The sequence below is a fragment of the Pomacea canaliculata genome, linkage group LG7 (genome assembly GCF_003073045.1).
Source record: "Pomacea canaliculata isolate SZHN2017 linkage group LG7, ASM307304v1, whole genome shotgun sequence".
Classification (NCBI taxonomy): domain Eukaryota; kingdom Metazoa; phylum Mollusca; class Gastropoda; order Architaenioglossa; family Ampullariidae; genus Pomacea; species Pomacea canaliculata.
This window is the reverse complement of record NC_037596.1, coordinates 22113130-22131929: the sequence shown is the minus strand read 5'-3', so window position 1 is coordinate 22131929 and position 18800 is coordinate 22113130. Positions and strand designations below refer to the sequence as shown.

The following is an 18800-nucleotide window of genomic DNA, read 5'->3' as shown; positions in this document are numbered from 1 at the left end:
GAAGCCACAGGCTTGAAAACTGATTTACATGCTGCATACATGGTAAGCCACATGGGTTCATGCCACAAACAGCCCTTTTGAATGGCTTCAGTGATCAGATCTTCATATTACTTTCACCAACAGTTTCTCAAACATTCCGTCCATGGATAATCTCATTCTCACCCAATCCAAAAAAAAAAAAAGGCTGCAGGGATTGCAAGTGGTAAATCCCAGACAATGAAATATGTCTCCCATACAGGCCTTTTTTCAACAATCATGCATCAAAGAGGCTTGCCTGGTATTTTGAGCCAAAAATCTGTTCAGTCTCTTTGGAATCAACACAAACCTGGAAACACCACATTCCCCCCACCCTCCAGCTGACAGAAAATGAAGCAAAGTTTCACAAGGAACCTGTGAAGACAAATGTTTATATGGTGATTGGAAGCAGTAGTACTATGTGCAACCATTCCCTTCCCTCTCTGTGAAAGCTGATGACCTTGACAGCTCCACTAATAGTTGCTATAACTCTTGGTGCTAGATCATGAAGATATAAGGTTTACAAAAATACTTCCCCTTCTAACACATTTTTATACTTACTATTCACTGCACTGACAAGCATCATGTTCTACAAGCTATTTCACTGATGATGTTAATAGCTAGCATTAAAATAACACTCTGCTAACAGCCTCATTCTTAGATACATTTATTATGTGCTTGGAAGTGAGCCATAATGTGGAATGAAGTCTTCCAAGTGGTCCTCACAAATAACTCAGGTAATCAAGAAAAACTGTTTATCTTTAGAAATCACTTAAAACATAGCCATTCCATTCTGATGACTACAAGTTGTAATATCAAAGAACTGACTGTCAGATCTCAATCTACATGAACCTATTTACAAACGGTGTATATGGTCTTATTTTCACCTGCAAGACACAAATGCTGCTTGACAATTGTTCACCTTACATGATTAACAGCTAAAAATTATGAAACATTAAACAACAGTTTAAAAGAAAGCCTGTGTAAAAATAACATTTCCGGCTAAAAATATTTCCTAACTTTAGATCAACACAGAGAGGGTGGAATCCAACTTTCTGAGAACAGTCTGGCATGCATAAATTGGTGGCATGAGTATATTGTGTTTTCACACACAGGTTGCTGATACATGGGTAACATGTTACCCTGTTGCAGTGTAGATGCTACATCCATACGACATTAAAACTGCACGCCAATGAGGAAGAGGGCAATGTACTTAATTACAGTAAGTGGAATATCGAGGCAGCACATCAAGTTTTAAATTACTCCCACTGACATTTTTTTAAAAAATTAACTTGCACTGTGATTCATGCCACCATCACAATCAGAACTACGGAACCTTTAACAGAAAGAGACTGTATGAATCATAGGCTTGCATGAAACGCAATACACTGGCCTCAAAAGTCCCAACCCCTCCCTTCCCATCCTTGCACATGGCTTCTCTGTACTGTCCTGCAAGATATACAAGATAAATATGCAAACTTCTGCATCATCAGTCACATGTGGAAAAAGAACAATCACTGTTTATGATAGACCACAAAAAGTGGGCAATATTCAAGCCAGTTCTAGATCATTACCAGCTCAATGCATGCAGGTGTTTTAATGCTGACCCCTTGGGAGATAAACTGTAGGCTAGGACAGTGGTTCTCAAAGTGTGGTCCGCAGACCACTAGTGTGTCGCACGCACGTCAGGTGGTCTGCAGCTAACAGTCATTATTTGTCAGTAAAGTGATTTTTAAATCACCAGATATACTAATTAGTAAATTTTAACTTTATCGATGCCCAACTGCTCCTTCACGTAAAACGCTTGCTTAAAACTAAGTCTATATGTCACAGTGCAAGCATGGCATCATTTAACCGCATCATCCATTATGCTTAGTAATACAGTGCACTTCCTTATTTTTTAATTGTTATGTGTATTTTGCGAAGTATGTAGTTCTATGTAAACTTGTTACTATACTACTGTCACAAAAGTATTTTGAATTGTAATGAAACAAATGCAGCAATTTAGATTTGAAATTCACAGTACAGAGTGATTTTAGGCCTTGGTGGGCCACCGTTCTTTTCACTTTAGTAAAACGGTCCGCGGTCCGAAGTACTCCGAGAACCCCAGTTTAGAATTATTAACATACACCTGTCACTTGGTATGTTTTTTTTTTTTTAAAATTGAAGGGCCATAGAAAAGGATCGCGGCACTTTAAAAATCCACAACACCTGATAAGAGATCCATACATGCGAAAAATGATAAATGAGAATGATAAACACGATCTCATACTGATACATGACAACCATGATACAAATCACACAACCAAGTCTTGAACACCTCCACTCTGGAGACACATCTGTTGTTAAGGGACGCATCCCTCAGAAAGAGCATCATGAGACGAACTCGGCTGCTTTATCCAGATGAACTAAATTTGAAAAGGTGTTTGTCCTCTTTCATGCACAGAGAATTTGCCTCAGTTGGAAGAATGGTTTTTGAGTACATGGTTTTTGTGCCTGGTTATCAGCTGTCCTGTTACACAAAGCAGTATGGCTATCAGGGTGAACTTCCCCAGGTAGCATCCAGAGGCTACCAACAGAATACATCACTGGTGGCATGGCTAAAGCAGCACCATGTTGCCATGGAGACTGTATGGTCAATAAGGCCAGTAAGTACATGGAGACTAATTCACCATATACATTGTATCTGAAAGATGGCTCAATGTATAAACCAAATCATGTGACTCTCAAACATGCCCATGCGCACACACACTAATCAGAAGCTCCATGACCTATTCCTCATTGCAGCATAAAAGGCATGGGAGGGGGTAGTGTGCATGCGCATCCACACATGCTTGGTCTTCTGCAGCTAGTTCACATTCACCCTCATTGTGCTACTTCTATGCTTCAACTGGAAATATTTTTTCTTCACTTTAAATGTTGAGCTGAGCTGACCAAATGTGGCAAAAGAAAAACAAAACAAAAAAAAACAACCTAACTGGTTTCTTCCTGGGCATACCATGACATACTTTCAGAGTGTTTCTCACAACCACAGGATACTGTGCTGGAAAATCTAGACTCCCCCTCCAGCACCTAAACTGATGTCTCGGAGTTCAGGCGTAGGACGAACTTATTTGTCTTTGGGTCTATCACCTCCTCTGTCAGACTGAAGTGAGGTAGCTTCTTCACAAAACACATAAGCGAGACTTCTCCTGAACGTAGCTGGAACTCCATACCACACTCCAGTTCCCGCACCACATTCTGCTCACACACCAGAACCCAGCGCCCAACTTTGTTGTCTTCCCGCTCACTCAGAATGACCGGCCCCTGACCGAGGTAGCGAGCAACGAATGCACGTGGAGCAAGGTCATGTGATATGCAAGTGGCCAAGTGTGACAGCACAGAATCCATGGTGTAGCGTGGCTGTTGTCTGGTGACACGTAGGTATTTCTGTAGCGCTCTGGCCATGGAGGGGAAGACTGCCTGGGCTGCCTCTTGAGGGTCCATAGCGATGGCAGGACCTGCAGAAATACATACATACTTTTGCACATACAAATGCTCATATACTTTTTCAATCTTAAAGCAATGAACTTTGAGAGCTTGGACTCATGTCACATGATCCAGCAGTTTGATGTGCGAGACAAATTATCTGTTGTCAGATTGACAGGAATTTTCAAACAAGACCATCCAGAAATTAAAATTAAAAAAAAAAAAACAACAACAGATGATATATTATTAACAGGACAAATTTTCATTGGTCTTGTTTGTCAATGTCACTAATGTGATACACTAATATTTTTTGAAGAAATATGAAGAACAGTGCTTTCAAGTAAAGATATTTTGTATCTTTAAATAAAGCAGTGAACATTACACAAAGGCACCATAAAATACACACTGAACCAATGAATATTTACACAAAAAGCCACCACGCTCTACACACTGTACATTACATATTATTTAGATATCAGTTCTCCTCATATGCTACTGCTTATCTGATAAGGTACTCAAATTTACTATCACAAACTATGCCATAGGCTACATTTTATCTTTTTGGCTTATCATTTTGGTTAGCATTTATAGAATATAAAAACTTCTTCACTTTCCTAAACGAGTTTAATTAAAAAAAAAAAATTACCTTGTTTTAACTTTAACCAATAAAATCATTAGTCTACTACCCACAATCAACATCTTGGCACCCTTACATCTCTACTAGAGACTAAAAGCATTGACAGTTCACAAATGCCAAAGAGTTCAAAATAAATAAACAAATGAAACCTATTTATGACATGTTCTAAATGACATCACATACCTTGCTCCTCCTGCATGCGTTTAATGTGCGTGAAGGCTTCCTCTGCTGCCACAAGGAGTCTAGCACGACGCTTGCGCACACGTCTTTCGTGTTCTTGTTCATCATAGAAACGGTCGTTATGGCTGCTGTCTCGGTGTCTTGCAGCAGCGGCAAACATGGCACGGGATCTACCCTGTGAGACCGACTGATTTGGAGCATTCCCATCAACATCGTAGACTTTAAATCCTGTCATATGCTGCTTTCCTGGACGCCGTCCGATGTGGGCAAGGTATGGGTTGTAGGCAGGGAAGTCTCGATAATAGTGCTCCAAAACAGCCACAGCTGCTCGCTGTACAGACAGTAGTCCTAGGCTGTAGCAGCGAGTCTCACCATCGGGCGAGCGCACCACACGAATCACAAAGTGCGGCTGCAGCTGCCGCACCTCCAGCAGGACAAGGGCCAGGTAATGAATAAACAAAAGTCCATCCAGCAAGCTGTCAGCAAAGCGCACGATGGCGACATACTCCTGCTCTTGCTTGCCCAGAATGCGAACACCGTAGAAAAGCCAGAAGGCAAAAATCAGCACGAAGACCAGAAAGAGGACCACGGCTCGGAAGACAAAAATACGTGGCATGGTGGACTTGGGCTGTCGAAGAACAGGGCGAGGGTCCCAAGCATGAGGATGAGCAATTTGAAGGCAAAGGATATCAGAAGGCCCTCGCACTCAGGTTTGCAGGCCATTAAGTCTTCCCCAGCAGTGCTTCGTTGCTGGTCCCACTTGATGATATCCACCTTGGGCAGGATCACCATGGCGATGGGGGAGAGAAAAGCAGTCAGAGAAAGTACCACAGCCAGAGCTGTGCTGAGAAATCGCACACAATTGAAACCCAACCCTTGTGAAAAGTCTTTAGGCACAGCAAACTTCTGCATGTCTTCCATAGAGAATCCAGTCTCGCTTGTGTTGCCCGTTATAGCAGTTGTGTTGTCACCCCAGTTGTCATCCTGTGGGATGACCTATCACAGAAAGATATAAGCCTCTGTTAACGGTCACAGCACAAAATAGGCCGTGCATTAAAATGTCTTCACTGATTCATTTAGATACAAGTGAGCCTGTATTTTGAGAAATCTTTAACACAAATTTTCAACATACTAAATTATTTCTACTTTTCTCTTATCTTGCTCTAAAGAGCATTTTTTTATTTTTATGGGAAAAAAAAAGAAAAAAGAATCTTTTTTCTGCTCACCTAGATGATTAAAAAAAAAATGTTCATAGTAATAGATACATTTTCTGACTGCCTGATAATATTTATTGTGCTGGATACCTGGACTTCTATTCTTTCCTCCATGTTGCGACTTTCTATGTCCGAGTCACCCTGTGCAGGGGTTTTGATGGTGACTGAGCGGTCGTCCCTTTCCCTATCTCTGTCAACCCTGTCACGACTGCTGCTGCGGTTGCTGTGAGTCCGAGTGGCTGGTGCTGACCGATGCTGACTGGGCTGGTAGGCAGATGTTGGCGGGTGCTGGTGAGGAAGAGGTCGGTGGTGATGGTGGTGGTTGCTGTTGGAGTGGCTGCGGTGTGAGCGTTCAGAACGTTCACTGCGGACTGACCGCACCGACTCGGCTCCATCCATCATGGACATGGCAGCTAGTTGGCCCTATGGGTGTATGCTGGCACACACCTGTCAGCCTGTAACATCAAGTCAGATTTCTTGATAGGTCATCAAGTGGATAATGTCAGTATCTCACGAGAATATGTTTGCCTACAGGCTGAGATACTCAGATAAAAATAAATCATAATTATTATTTTACAGAAAAATGTATTCTGAACCATCTTTTGTGATATCAAAGCATTGATTTGCTAGTTCATGTATGGTAGATGGAAAACAAATCCTTTACACTCAAGGAAAAAAAAACCCATATAAGCATTAACATACTTATTCAGGTAATTCTGATGTCAGTATAAATTTTCAAGGTGAGTATTTATACCACAAACATCTTTAATGGTCAGTTGTTTAGTGGTTAAGTATAATTTTCTGTTATATAATGATGATAAATACTTTATTTTGAAAAATTTTGTTTTTAAATTACATTTTAAAATAAAATAGCTCCATTAACATGGGTTTATATTTTGGTTGTCAAAGGATATGAACAATATATACATATCTTGAATCAACTTGCCAGCTGCCGTAAATCCTCTCGTAAGAATAATATGGACAGAATATATGGTAACTGATGAAATCAAACTCAGTTTTCTTTTAGCTACAATCTCTTTAGCTACAATCTCTACAACAGATTGGCAGTACGATTACATGCCACTGCCCGACTCAGGCACTTACAGGATCTAAAAGAATACTAGACGTAGCTTAAAAGGCTCACCCCGATGAAGCCATAATTGCCAGCATGATGTAAGACACAACCAACCAGCATAAATCAGTTATGACAATGTAACCAAGTGCCATGGCATCAGCACTACCAATATTAATGCTATCCACCTTTTCTATCGACATTTTCAAGTCCTCCAGTAAACTCACCTGGCTTGAAACATACGCTGAAGCAATACCAGAGAGTTTATTTCCAAAAATAACTCATGGACAGCACTTTAATCATCACAACTTATGGCAACGAAAAAAAAAAAACCTTCAAAAATGATTTCTTATAAAATAATGTCTGCATTGTCTACCTGGCTTCTGCTTTTTACATTAGAATGTGTATACCATTACATGCAAGGCAGCCTCTGCTTACAGCTGTTCTGCTGCATGTCAGCTAATTTGTTCCCCCGGATGTAGTCTGGACCCTGCCTGTGAAGCAGCTGAAGAAGACATCTGGGAGCTAACTTGTCCCAGCAGGAGACCCAAGTTAGCTTCTCCTTCTCATGGCACTATCTTCAAGTTTGCAGGACAGATAACAGTCTTATGCCCCTCTCCCCATATACACACACTTTCCCAATACTACCACCTATTCCTCACATGACTGTTCATTCACAGCACTGCATTGCATGTTTTAAAAATGATAATCAGGCAGCAGAAGCAGAACACGTCGCAGACGCAGTCTGACTTTCAAAGGTTAGATGAACAGGAACTGCTCACAGCAGGAGTTTTATTAAACTCTAAAACAAGTTTGGAAGCAAGGGAGTCAAACTATGTCAAGTAAGGAAAGTGTATGGTAAAATCAGTAGTACTAGTTGTAAACTGAGACTGATGCAGAAAAGCTGTTGATACTGAGGAAATTTAAACATCCAATAAAACTACAATTTAGGTGCACCACAAAGAAATTAATGTATCTTGTCTTTAAAGCCACATTCCATCTTCAAGAAGTGTAAATGTTAGTTATTACTATTATGCTCATAAAATCTCACAATATAATAAATGTCGTGGTAGTATGCACAGTAATTTTCTATATCCACCAACCCCTTCCTTAATCACATAACCACTAGCACACAACACCTTATATCTGCAGTGGAAGGGGCATGCATTCCTGGAAGATATTTGAAACTGCTGCTAAAGATAATAATGCTACTTTGGCTACCATTCAAATATACTCCATGCTTCCCTTAAATCTAACAATGCAACTTGATAGGGCATATACATACTTGATTCTGCTGCTAACACTAGTAACAGTACAAATGTCATACACTGTGTAACTGAACCATCTGCATGAAGCCAAAAGCCTAATCAAAGAACCCTATCACAGCCTTACTCCTTTAATGTGTGCAACTCTTTTTTTCCCCTACTACAGTCATTATCTTTATGGATAAACTAGTGTTAAAATAGCATTTTGCATACTTACCCAACAGCATTGTTGAAAAAGGTGCTTTGTATGAAATAGATTGTATGTGTGCACATATGCAGTTCCAGACAAACTACAGACATTTGACATCTACAATCTATTTACACCAGGAAATTTGCTATACTGCTCTGGTATAATGATCTGAGTCACACACAGCTCAATTGTTTTCCTAGACAATAAAATCTATGAACACTCATTTGGCCCAGTGGATTTCTACCTCTTAGACTTTATCCCAGCCAGACAATAAACCATTAGAAATTTGTGAGAAAACATTCACGTTCCACCACACTATAAACTACAGCTGAATTAATGCCTAAAGCATGGCCGCCAGTCTGCTCTTTTTATTGGCACTATTTACATGCAGAACAACCTTTCCCCCTGGCTCTGAAGAATGAACAAAGTACTTTAGTCATTTCTTGATGACACCGATATGTATGCGTGTGTGTGCGACTGCCTGCATGAGAGATTTTGTTGCTCATAATGCACCTGGACACCATGTAAACCCTATAATCAAATTCAATGCAAATCACGACTGGTGATAGTTGAATGTACAACAGAGAGCATGGCTTTGTATACAAAGTCCCACTCTGATCAGTGAAACAGATAAAAACGATAAGTCAAGGGAATCTATGTACGTGTCTGCTCAGACAATGCCTGTAAGCCATGGCAGGTAGGAGAAACATAAACTGCCCACTGTCACGACTGTCCTGTCGCCGCCAGTGTCAGGCTTGCACTACACCCACTCACCCCATCATGGCGGCCAGTGTGTCTGCGATCTCCAGTCAGCTCCACGCTCAACCTGCCACTTTCTTGGACGGGGCTTGTTCCTCACACAAAGGCGGGTGCCTCGCGCCGAGCGGCTCCGAAAGCAAACAGACAAGCCGGCGAGAAACAAAAAGTATTACGACCACCGTCAACATGGAGACCCGTGATTACCCTTGCAGCCGCCGCACTGAGAGACCGACACGAACCCCAACTACCCGACCATTACAATGAGCTGCATAACATTATCTCCCCTACAAGAGCTGCCTCCCTTTCTTAGCATCTCCCAACAACAACAATAAATAATATTCCGCCTGTGTGTTACAGTGTCACCAAGCTAGTGAGCTTTAGTTCTACTTGGTCTCCAGTTTGAAGCTATTAGTGAACAGTCCTAGAAAGCTTCTCGGGACGGCTTGTTATTGCTGTTGTTGGTGACTTTTTTTTTTTGTCTTTGCTATTGTGTTGTCTGTATCGTTTACTGTTTTAAGCACAAATATCAAGGCCTATCACGGATGGTCTATTATTATTATCACCACACAATGTAACAGCTTATTTCGGAATGTGCCTCGCATTGTATTTATCAGCGTTTCGACTGGCGACCTGGTAGTCTGAGTTTTATACGACTTTCCGATTTCAAAGAACGAAACACCGCAAAAGCCAACAGCAAGATATCTCAAGGGTCTGTTAAACGTCCTCCCGCATGAATCATCATCATTGATCATCATCAGAGAACTCATACCAGATGCACCCTCCAGTGAATTATTACGCGGCGACAATAAAGTTGACTCTTACCTCCACACACAAAAAAAAAATTAAAGCGTGTCAAAATCTTGAAGTTGTCACCAATTACTGTTTTTAAAAAAGACCAAACAGCACCTGAAACTGGTGTGTTTGAACTGTACAAATAGACGGTTTTTATCACGCATGTTACAACAGTTTTGTTTAAAGGTCTCCGGCTCTTCTGTCAAGAGACGCTACGTGCGTCTGTACTCAAACCCACGCGGTGACGGCCTAACGGCAAGGCGACATCTCAAGAGACACTTGCTGCCCCACATCCAGCCCCTAGTCCCCTCCACCTGTGACCTTTCAGTCGCCGCCGATGGGGAGGCTAGGCGCGTGTGATGGCGAGAGGGGGAAGCCACCTGCCGGCAAGCCACGCGCCCCGGGGAACGACGTACACCTGAGCGGCCATGTGTACCGCAGCTCAGTTCCCTACTCTAATCAATGAGGACCTTAGGTCTAATCCCCTTTGCCAGCTCTCTTTACACGACCCTTGACCTCTCACGTCTCGCTCTGACATTTGTGTGTACAAGTATTTTTGTTCCTGCTTCCCACAATTTCAATGCTTCAAGTCGGAACGATTTTGCACTCTGTGGTTTAGTGCTATTGTTTCCACTATTCTTTCCTCTCCCTCTTGAAAAAACAGAAAAAAACAGCAATGGATTGTTTGTTAACTTTGGTCCACTGCACTGAGATTGCATTCATTTCTGGAAGAAACCTCACAAGATTGTTCAAAGGGTACTAAAAGTATAACTGAGAAGATCCACAGATGTACAGACTAAAGTACAAAATGTTTACAAAAAAAAATCAACACATTGCACTAACAATGTGAATACAATGATTTTTTTTCCTTTGTGATTGTGAAGGAGTGCTGTCCAGCAATCAGCGACAAACGATTTTTTCACTCACACATTTAATGTTGTGTACACAATTTTATTATACACGTAATTATACTTTCTGTATAAAGTTCACAACTATATTTCAATTATCAGTGTAATAATGCAACCTGCTTTTTCAAAAGGCTAGAAGCAAAATCTGTGGTAATGGTTCTTCATCAAGACTGGAGATAATAGTTATACACCTATAAACCTCATCAGTCTTTGCAAGAATGCAATTTATTTAGTATAATTACTACAGATTTGTACCAAACAAAATCATTGCAAAATTATTACTGTAAGAGTACAGTGATGACACTAGGATGAAGCATATAATAATAATAAAAAAGTGTAATTTATACAGCACACAATCATGCTCACAGCAGAGTATGCTCTCGGTGCTTAAGACAAATACAAGAGATGGACAGCATAAAAAGGATGGAAGGAAAAACAATTGTACAGGCAAGCAATAAAAGGCAAACATAGAAGACAACAAAGATGAATCAGGAGAGCAAACAGGAAGGATGGAGAATGTCATAAATCTGTATAGGAAGACAAACAGATGAACTAGTCCATTGACTATAATCACTACTATTGACAACAATGTTGATTGGTGTAAGGAGTAGTGCTTATGGAACAGGTGTTTTTTTAGTACACCTTTAAAGGTAGATATTTCCACAGTTTTCCAGCACAGCGACTTAAATCTGGTGACTATATCTGGTTGTTATGGTCACAGGGATAGAAAGTGTTATGGTCATGTTTATTCACAATTGCATTGTTACTAATTACAGATATCTGATGTACATATAACAACCTTATAGCATAAATGTATAACTGATTTCAAGCAAAAACATGATGCATTAGAGCAAATGTCCAGTTCTGACATTTACTGACTTTCATAAATGAGAAGGAAAAAGCATTTCTACTATCCACAGCACCAGCAGCACAAAGGACAGCAAAACAACGACCCATAAAGTTAAGCATTTGCATAAAGTTCTAACAATAAGAGGCAGGTGTATTGGAAAAAGTTTTAGCAAGGAAATCTTACTGCCTCTTACCTGCTGTCAGGTGTACACAAGTTGGTACACAAGGCAAAGTATCCGGGTATTTAATGCACAGCTCCAGTCAGCATCCACAGTAATCCACAAGAATGTCACAAGAAATTACAGCTGGGACAAAAAAGAATAATGCAATATACTATATGTGACTGTAAAAGTATTACTATTTGCTCAATTATAGCAACAACAAAAAAAAACAACAAAGCGTTCTGTTTCTCTAGGATGCAAGATTTTCACTGCAGATGAATGCACATGTTCTGCACCTAATCAGACAATTCCATAAATCTTCAGCAAATTCAAAATCACTGGCCTTTTCACAGCCTAATTAAAAAAGCAAATGAAAGGGTTGCTGTGCAGCTTTTCCAAATGCTTGCCCTGAAAGCAAGCCTGCAGAAAGCTAGTTTGTTATTTCACTGTTGAGTGGTGCTTGTGGAAACTGTCAGCACTAACATTTAAACTTTGAACTTTTAGCTAACATAAGGTCTTCCACTTCCAGAATTTATCTACTTGGCAGACACTGCATTAGCCATTCAGCTACCTCCACAGAAAGCAGTGCTTGCAGAGAAGCATGGAAATGTTTCATCTGTGTTTTGAGCAGCTCAAGCTACTAAGCTGCAAGTAAATGTAAATTACATATGTAAAATAAAGTCCTGTAAATTATTTTAATTTTATTCATTACAAGCACAAAAAACACTCTCTTTGTGTCGATCAAGGGGGTGGGGGTGGAAGTGGAATTACAGTTGCCAGCACCCAGGTCTGTCTCTAATCTTCAAAGCAACAGAAACTGCCTATGTCTTCACCATCAACTAACCTTACCAAGAATTCTTCCAGCTATGCCAATAATATAAGCTTCACAGAGGTCGGCAGAGGCATAACATGCCTGGCCACTGCCATGTACACTAAACAAGGCATCACTCCCTCAGAAGTCCCACCTCTCTTCTCCTCTGTTAGTGAAATGAACCGCGCATACTCTGCTGTGAAGTCATGAACCTCAAGCACCTCACCACCACTCCTCCAGCACCCACCCACCCATACAAAACAACCCCCTGCCAAGTTCCTCCATACCTGCCTTCCCCTTAGCAGGAGAGTAGGAAAACCAACAGAAGATGAAAGAACTCCACTGCACTAGGCACGCTACCCATACAATCCCCACAGCTCTTTCTCCTTGCAAGCTCACTGATTTGGCCATTCCCGACAAGCCTGCCCTCTGGCGCTCGTGCAAAGGCTTGTATCACCTAAGCCTTGCTGGGCTTCTTTAATCACATCATGCACCGTCGGCTCCTTTTAATAGGAGGAGAAACAAAATAGAGGTGAGGTGGGGTTGGGGGAAGTTTGAGCGACTACCATAAAGGACAAGTGATGCCTGTGTGGTTTTAGGCGTCACATTTCCATTGAAATTCATTACTCGATCATCACCGCACGTCTCCTTACTTTAATAACTGGTAAAAGAAAAACATTATGATGCCTTTTCTAAGGGGAATTTTCTAGACTCCATATTAGTGATGCCACAGCTCCTGCACAAGGTGTATGACATCACCTAACTTTGTCCAAGGACTGCCTTCGCCGCCGGCCACCTCTACCCGAACACAGGTGCGGAAACTGTGGAACACTGTTGGAGTGGGCTTGTGTGGCAAAGATAAGACTGGAGTGGTACAGGACAACTAAGCTTGTTTGTGCTTGCTGGGAAAGAGCGGTCCAACGATGCAATCCTTGGATGGAAAGGTGGAAGGAAACCAGCGCTTCACTGTGGTCTGGGGCTTGGTGTATTACATCGCTAAGCGCTAGCTAGGTGTTTAACTGGAGCTTAGCTGACTACTTTTGATGTAACCATTCTCCTAGACTAGAGCATGGGTGGGAAAAGATTTCTCTTTACGGCCAGTCTCAAATTCTAAGCCATATGGGCCTGTAAAGTGAATACACAACAAAAGTAGTGATAATGGAATGGACAACAAATGAGTACATAATGGCGTTCACATACCGAATTCATTGTGTAAACTGAATTCGCTCACAATAAAACTTTAAAAACAACCTTTCCTTTGAAGGCAGCCGCCCATCTTACCATGCTCTCTGACATCAGACATGTTATTTGTTATCTTTGTACTTTGTCAGTGTTGGAATGTTACCGACTGCTGATTTGTAAACCGTTGTTGTACTTGATAAATTAAATTTCAATCAAATGAACCTAAGCTAGAAAAATAAAGGGCATGTTAAATTTTGGCAGACAGGCCAGTCAAAGACATCTTCAGGCTGTACTTTGCAATAATGGGATAGTAAACTAGTGCCCCATGTAAAAACTGCTAACAGTTAGAAGTGCACTAAATAAAATGGCTACAAGTAGTCGGATCTACAGACAACTTTAAAGAAACTTTTATGATTTTAATACATCATGTGCATACATAAAATGAAGTGAAAGCGTTGATAATTAGAAGGTTTTCCAATCCTCGGTTTAAACTGTTATGGGGTTTGATTAACCATTTGCAATAAAAGTATGTCTTAATGTAGGTGTTCATTTTATCAAGACATTGATCTCTGATATCAACAAACTGCTTTAATATCAGTATCATGTTTTTATGCATGGAAAATTCTCACTAATATATGATAAATAATGACAAAATAGAAATCTTCATGCCTAGTTTTATTTCAAAATGTCTTAGACTTTCCAGACACCAGATTTTCTTTTCCTATTATATCCCTTGGAACTTATTTTGTCTTCACAATTTGGTGTTCTCTTACATGATTTTCATGTTTCTGTTTCTATACAAGGAAATGTATGACTGTATGAACGTTTTCATAATTAAGGGCACAGAGGATTGCTCAAAGCCAGTGGTTTAACGCTCTTATGTGGATGTTGCTGTCAGCATGGCTGAAGCACAAACAGCGCACCTCCTCTGGAAACTGATGTTTACAGTCTCTCCTACATATTTCATTATGTTAGGAGCTATCTCGTTCTAAAATGTGCCTAAACAGAGGCAAATGTAAAAATAGCTTAATAATGTCATACATGTAACAGTGCATCCAAAGCAGACTTATAGTAAAGCTGATTGAATTGGCGCCTAAACAACAAGCAGAATTATAAAGATCTGAAGTATGCAATACAAATCTTCCTCATAAACAAAATCAATTAAGATACACAATAATGTGTGCAATAACATTATCTGTTACTATTATTCATTTTTGTAGTTCATATTGCATTCATTATCTATGCACTAGCATGATACTTTTTTTCTGTTATGCTGTAACATTGATTCTGAGTAAATATGTCAGAACAATTTTGTTATTTCTGTGAAATCAGGTCACACCTGTTAAAATTTACATTGATTTGTCTTTAAGTTGGTGAAATGTTTAAAAATGGGGAAGTGGATTCAGGGGCCAGGCACCTAAGAAAATCATATCTGCTTTTCCTTTGCTCAAGGTTTTTTTTAAAAAATATTGCTGCAGCAAACAGAACTGGGTAGAACTGTTTTATTTCCTTAGTTTGACAGTTAATGAAAAACATGAAATATGCATGACTTTACTTCTAATGATACCCCACTCAAAAATTATTTTTAAAACACTGTTTTTGGTTGATCTGGAATACATTTTCCTTTCTGTTTAACATCTTTTCCTCATCATTTTGACCAATAAATTACGGTTATATTGTGCTAAGGAATTAGGCTTTGCAGCCCTTGAGCAGTAACAAGGAATTAGGCTATGAATTTCATTTTATACTCAGCTTTCCCCAAAAAAAAATGCAAAAATGGCAAATTATGTGAAGTTGAAACAGAAGCTGCAAATGGTTGGCTATGAATGTTTCTTTTAGAACAAAACACAGATGTGGTTATCTGAACCTGCATGATAAACTGACACCAAAACTAGCCAAACCAACACTTAAGGTGAAGATCACATGCACAATTCTTCAAAAAGAACAGTATAAATATATATAAAATGCAAACAAGACAACATTATTTGCAGCTTTAGATGTCTCTTCACACATTGATTCAGCAACACATGGATAGTATTTTTATACATGCTGCCTGCATGTTTCTGCCATCACAGAAACTTTCTACTTTCTTTTGTGATGATCACCCTTTTTTGTCAGTGTAAAAACAATGACCCATTTCACAACAAAGACAAACCTATAAATGCTGCCATCTTTCAAAATTTATGCCATGTTTAACATCATCTACTACACAAATGGGAAACATTTAAAAGCCAGTTATTTGCAAAGTACAAAAAACAAGAACCACAATCTTGCCAAATATTTGCAGCTGTTAATAATTAACATTCACTTAACGCAAAGAAAATTTATACATGACATGTGTGTAAATCTTCACAGAGACCATGAACAGTGTATTGGTGAATGTTAATGTATTTTATGATATGGTTTTCTAACTCAAATGCAGAGATCTTTGAAACTTCACTGGATCACCAACTTAGTCAAAGTGTATTGATGTATTATTTTTAGAAGTTAGCAAAAAAAAGAAAGAACGAGGAATCAGTCCTTCTCCAATAAATAATAGGTTTACTGTTAAAAAGTAACGGCATGCTGTTTACTGACAATCCTGTAGTGTACTACACACTGGTTGGTGTCGACTGCTGTGGATCATGGAGATAGTTTTAAAAGGTAAATAAGAAGCAACAGATAATCTAAAAGCGAAATGCGCAAAAATAAGATGAGCCTTGAACATGTGAAAACAGAAGCATTTTAATGCGATTTATTAATGATCTAGCGGTATCTGTTGGTGTTTCGTTTATGGACGCAAATCTTCAATGAATTCTCTAGAAAAAACTGCTCCTATCTCTCAAGCGAACGCCAAAAAATCTGAAGCGCGTCGCGAATGACAGTCTTTTTTTCCACAACCAGCTTCTTTTCCTCGTAAACTATCCCCCTTGTGTGTGATATATCATAGTGAAAACATATACACAACAGATCTAGTCTTCAGAATAACTCTATAATGATTAAAAAAGAAGAGAAAACTTTGTAAAGAATAAGGAAATGCTAAGTCAACTAAGCGTGTGTCGAGTCCTGTCGGCTGTGCTAGCAATGTGACTAAGAAGACAAAAAAGAATGGATCAACTACGATATAAAACTAGTGATCACAGTTTCTATCACAGAGACTACAAGGAAACAAAAACATACTTAAAACTGTCTGTCGGCATGGTTCGATGTGAGTTGTAATTCACAACAGGAATGTTGCTTACCTTTGATCGCAGCGTTGACTCCTCGCGACGAGTGTGTGTCTGCCTACCTCCATGTTTTCAAATTACCTTGGCTGTTCCCTCACCTTAGCTTCGGCTCACCAAGTTACAAAACAGAAAAACGGAAGCAAACGTACTTGAAAATTTTCTTGAACTTTCTACATGATAGAAAGTTAGCTATAGCAATGTAGTTTCTTAGCAGTTGGGTGTTTTTTTAACGCCTTAGTTTTGATCACTTTGTCACCGTAGGAGTGAAAAGAACAGCTGAAGATGAGTATCTTTGGGAAAGGTGCACAGTATAAACTATGAATTAAAGCATCAAAATAAGTAAATCTGCATGCATTATTCTTAAACTTCGATTTAAAACAGAATTTTATTTTAACGTAGAACTGCAGATGAGCAATTAGTTTCAAGCTGCGTGGAAAATATCATGTCACGTGATAGCCCTGTAGCGTGCTTTGGAAATTGGCGGGAGTCATGTCGACGGGTAGCGAAAGGCACTCGATGCTCAGCTTGACTCAGTCCAATCATTTAGTTGTAGTTATAATCCGGTATAAGTTTTCACTCTAACACTTTTAACCGTGAGAATTGTTAGTTGTAAAGATATTGATAATTATTAATTATGAGTAAGGTGACCAGACGTCCCGCTTTTGACCTCGTGTCCCGCCTGCTCATCGGGCGGGACGCCTAATGTCCCGCTTTCTGGCTTTCTAGCAAGTCCATCAAATGTCCCAGTTGTCTTTAAAAATCACTTTTTTCGGCGTTCTTTGAAGGTGACGACACCATCATCGGCACGTGTCCCGCTTTCGCCCCCGAAACGTCTGGTCACCTTGTTATGAGTAAACGCTTTTGTTCCCCTGTACCAAACGAAGAAATGAAGAGATCGAAATCTTGAAATCGGGAGCGTGCTGATTCGAGATTCGCTCGAGCCGATGCATGGAAAATATCGGCTCTCTTTCAAAATTTATGGGTACCAGCACGACATTTGTTTTAAAGGGCAACAAAAGGAAAGGAATACATGAAAGGTAATGAGGGGCGAGAAATTACGCATACGTGGTATATATAGTTATATATATAAAAGCATCGATCGATCATTATTAACAAGTACCGTGTAAACAATTTTCAAGTTACACATATATCAAAGACAAAGAATACAGTATAAAAGAATTCGATGGCGAGTGAGGAAGTGGGAACAGAGAGAGAGAAAAATAAAAGCTGCAGGAGATCTAATTAGTTTCGGCAAACGTTTTGTAATTAAACAAAATAACAGTCAATGCAAATACATATCGTAACGGCTTTTGAAAGCGGAACGGCCATGGTATGTAATGGGTTGAGTGAAGTATATACACTTTGTGGTTTAGCAGCGATCGAGATGTGTTAAAAAATGCTTTTGTGTTTGTTGCTTTTTTTTTTCTTTTTTTTTTCAGATACAGGAACGCAGCCTGCCGTTTACTTGTCGAGTGATTTGGTTAATGCGAGCAAGCACATAAACCTCATGAATTAGGCATGAGAAAGAAAGCAAACTGTTTAAAGAACATCCGAACGACGCGCGTGTGTTCGTGTGTGTGTGTGTGTGCGCAGGAAAACATTAAGGTTCACGCTGAATTACACAGATCGATCGAAGACGGAGGAAGATGAATGGGAAAATCAATACAGCGCGGAGTACGCAGGTCCTCGCATTTGGGGGCTGCAAGGTTTGAGTCATGGTGACTGTACTTTTCCACTCCATCGCTTGTGGCTAGGGGAGGGGACCAAGGGAAACACGAGATTTGTAGTTTGACATTCACGGGAAGTTATTAAAAATGAGATTTTATTGTTAGCACACGATCGCTCAGCTTATGAAAACATCTGCATAGGAGTCTTACAGCTAGTTTTACAGGCATGATGATGTAGATCAGATATACACCCGAATACACGCAGACAATTCATAAGAAAAGTTTGTGAATAGGAAAAGGCACAAGAATTATAATGTTTATGCAACACTTGGTTTTGTTTGTTTATTCCTTGTTTCTCCGGCATAGGGCCGCAAACGTCGGACAACGAAGTGGTTAAGACCATTAGAGATATACAAGAGTAATT

The 18800-nt window shown here is 39.9% G+C and overlaps 1 protein-coding gene across 1 annotated transcript; it reads right to left on the bottom strand.

Moving 5' to 3' along the window:
* Window positions 1-1299: 1299 nt before the first annotated feature.
* LOC112567745 (vang-like protein 2-B) lies at window positions 1300-16964 on the bottom strand. Its single transcript, XM_025244549.1, is given in 6 exon segments — window positions 1300-3515; window positions 4304-4936; window positions 4939-5296; window positions 5605-5969; window positions 11544-11654; window positions 16725-16964. Coding segments are annotated over 4 exon segments (1737 nt in total). The 5' UTR covers window positions 5923-5969; window positions 11544-11654; window positions 16725-16964; the 3' UTR covers window positions 1300-3087.
* Between the last annotated feature and the right edge of the window lie 1836 nt (window positions 16965-18800).